Source organism: Penaeus monodon, chromosome 24 (assembly GCF_015228065.2).
Source record: "Penaeus monodon isolate SGIC_2016 chromosome 24, NSTDA_Pmon_1, whole genome shotgun sequence".
Lineage (NCBI taxonomy): Eukaryota > Metazoa > Arthropoda > Malacostraca > Decapoda > Penaeidae > Penaeus > Penaeus monodon.
Window position 1 is genome coordinate 14858785 of NC_051409.1, and position 312 is coordinate 14859096.

General features: G+C 59.9%; 1 protein-coding gene across 1 annotated transcript in view; it reads left to right on the forward strand.

Moving 5' to 3' along the window:
• The window catches only part of LOC119588872 (A disintegrin and metalloproteinase with thrombospondin motifs 9-like), a gene marked incomplete at its 5' end in the record, with an annotated part of 149434 nt that overhangs the window by 127930 nt on the left and 21192 nt on the right, over positions 1 to 312 (forward strand). The window contains 1 exon segment of the mRNA XM_037937511.1: positions 83 to 268. Within this exon segment, the coding sequence (XP_037793439.1) occupies positions 83 to 268 (186 nt within the window).

The window sequence follows — 312 nt, forward strand, 5'->3', positions numbered from 1 at the left end:
GCATTCGCTGTGTCCCCAAATACCGACCGACGCCTCTTTGAGTGAGCCCTGACCCGCGTGCCCCTTGCCCTCGCCCCCCCAGACAGCTGCGGCGTGTGCAACGGCGATAACTCCACGTGCAAGGTCACCTCGGGGTCCATCGACGAGAGTCGTCGCTACGGCTACTCCGACATCGTGGTCGTGCCCGAGGGCGCCGCCATGGTGGACGTCACGCAGAGGTCGTTCAACGAGCAGGCGGCGGATGATAATTACCTGGGTAAGTCAAATGCTTCTTGAGAGTTTAAATGGTAGAAGTGGTGCAGCAGAACTGAT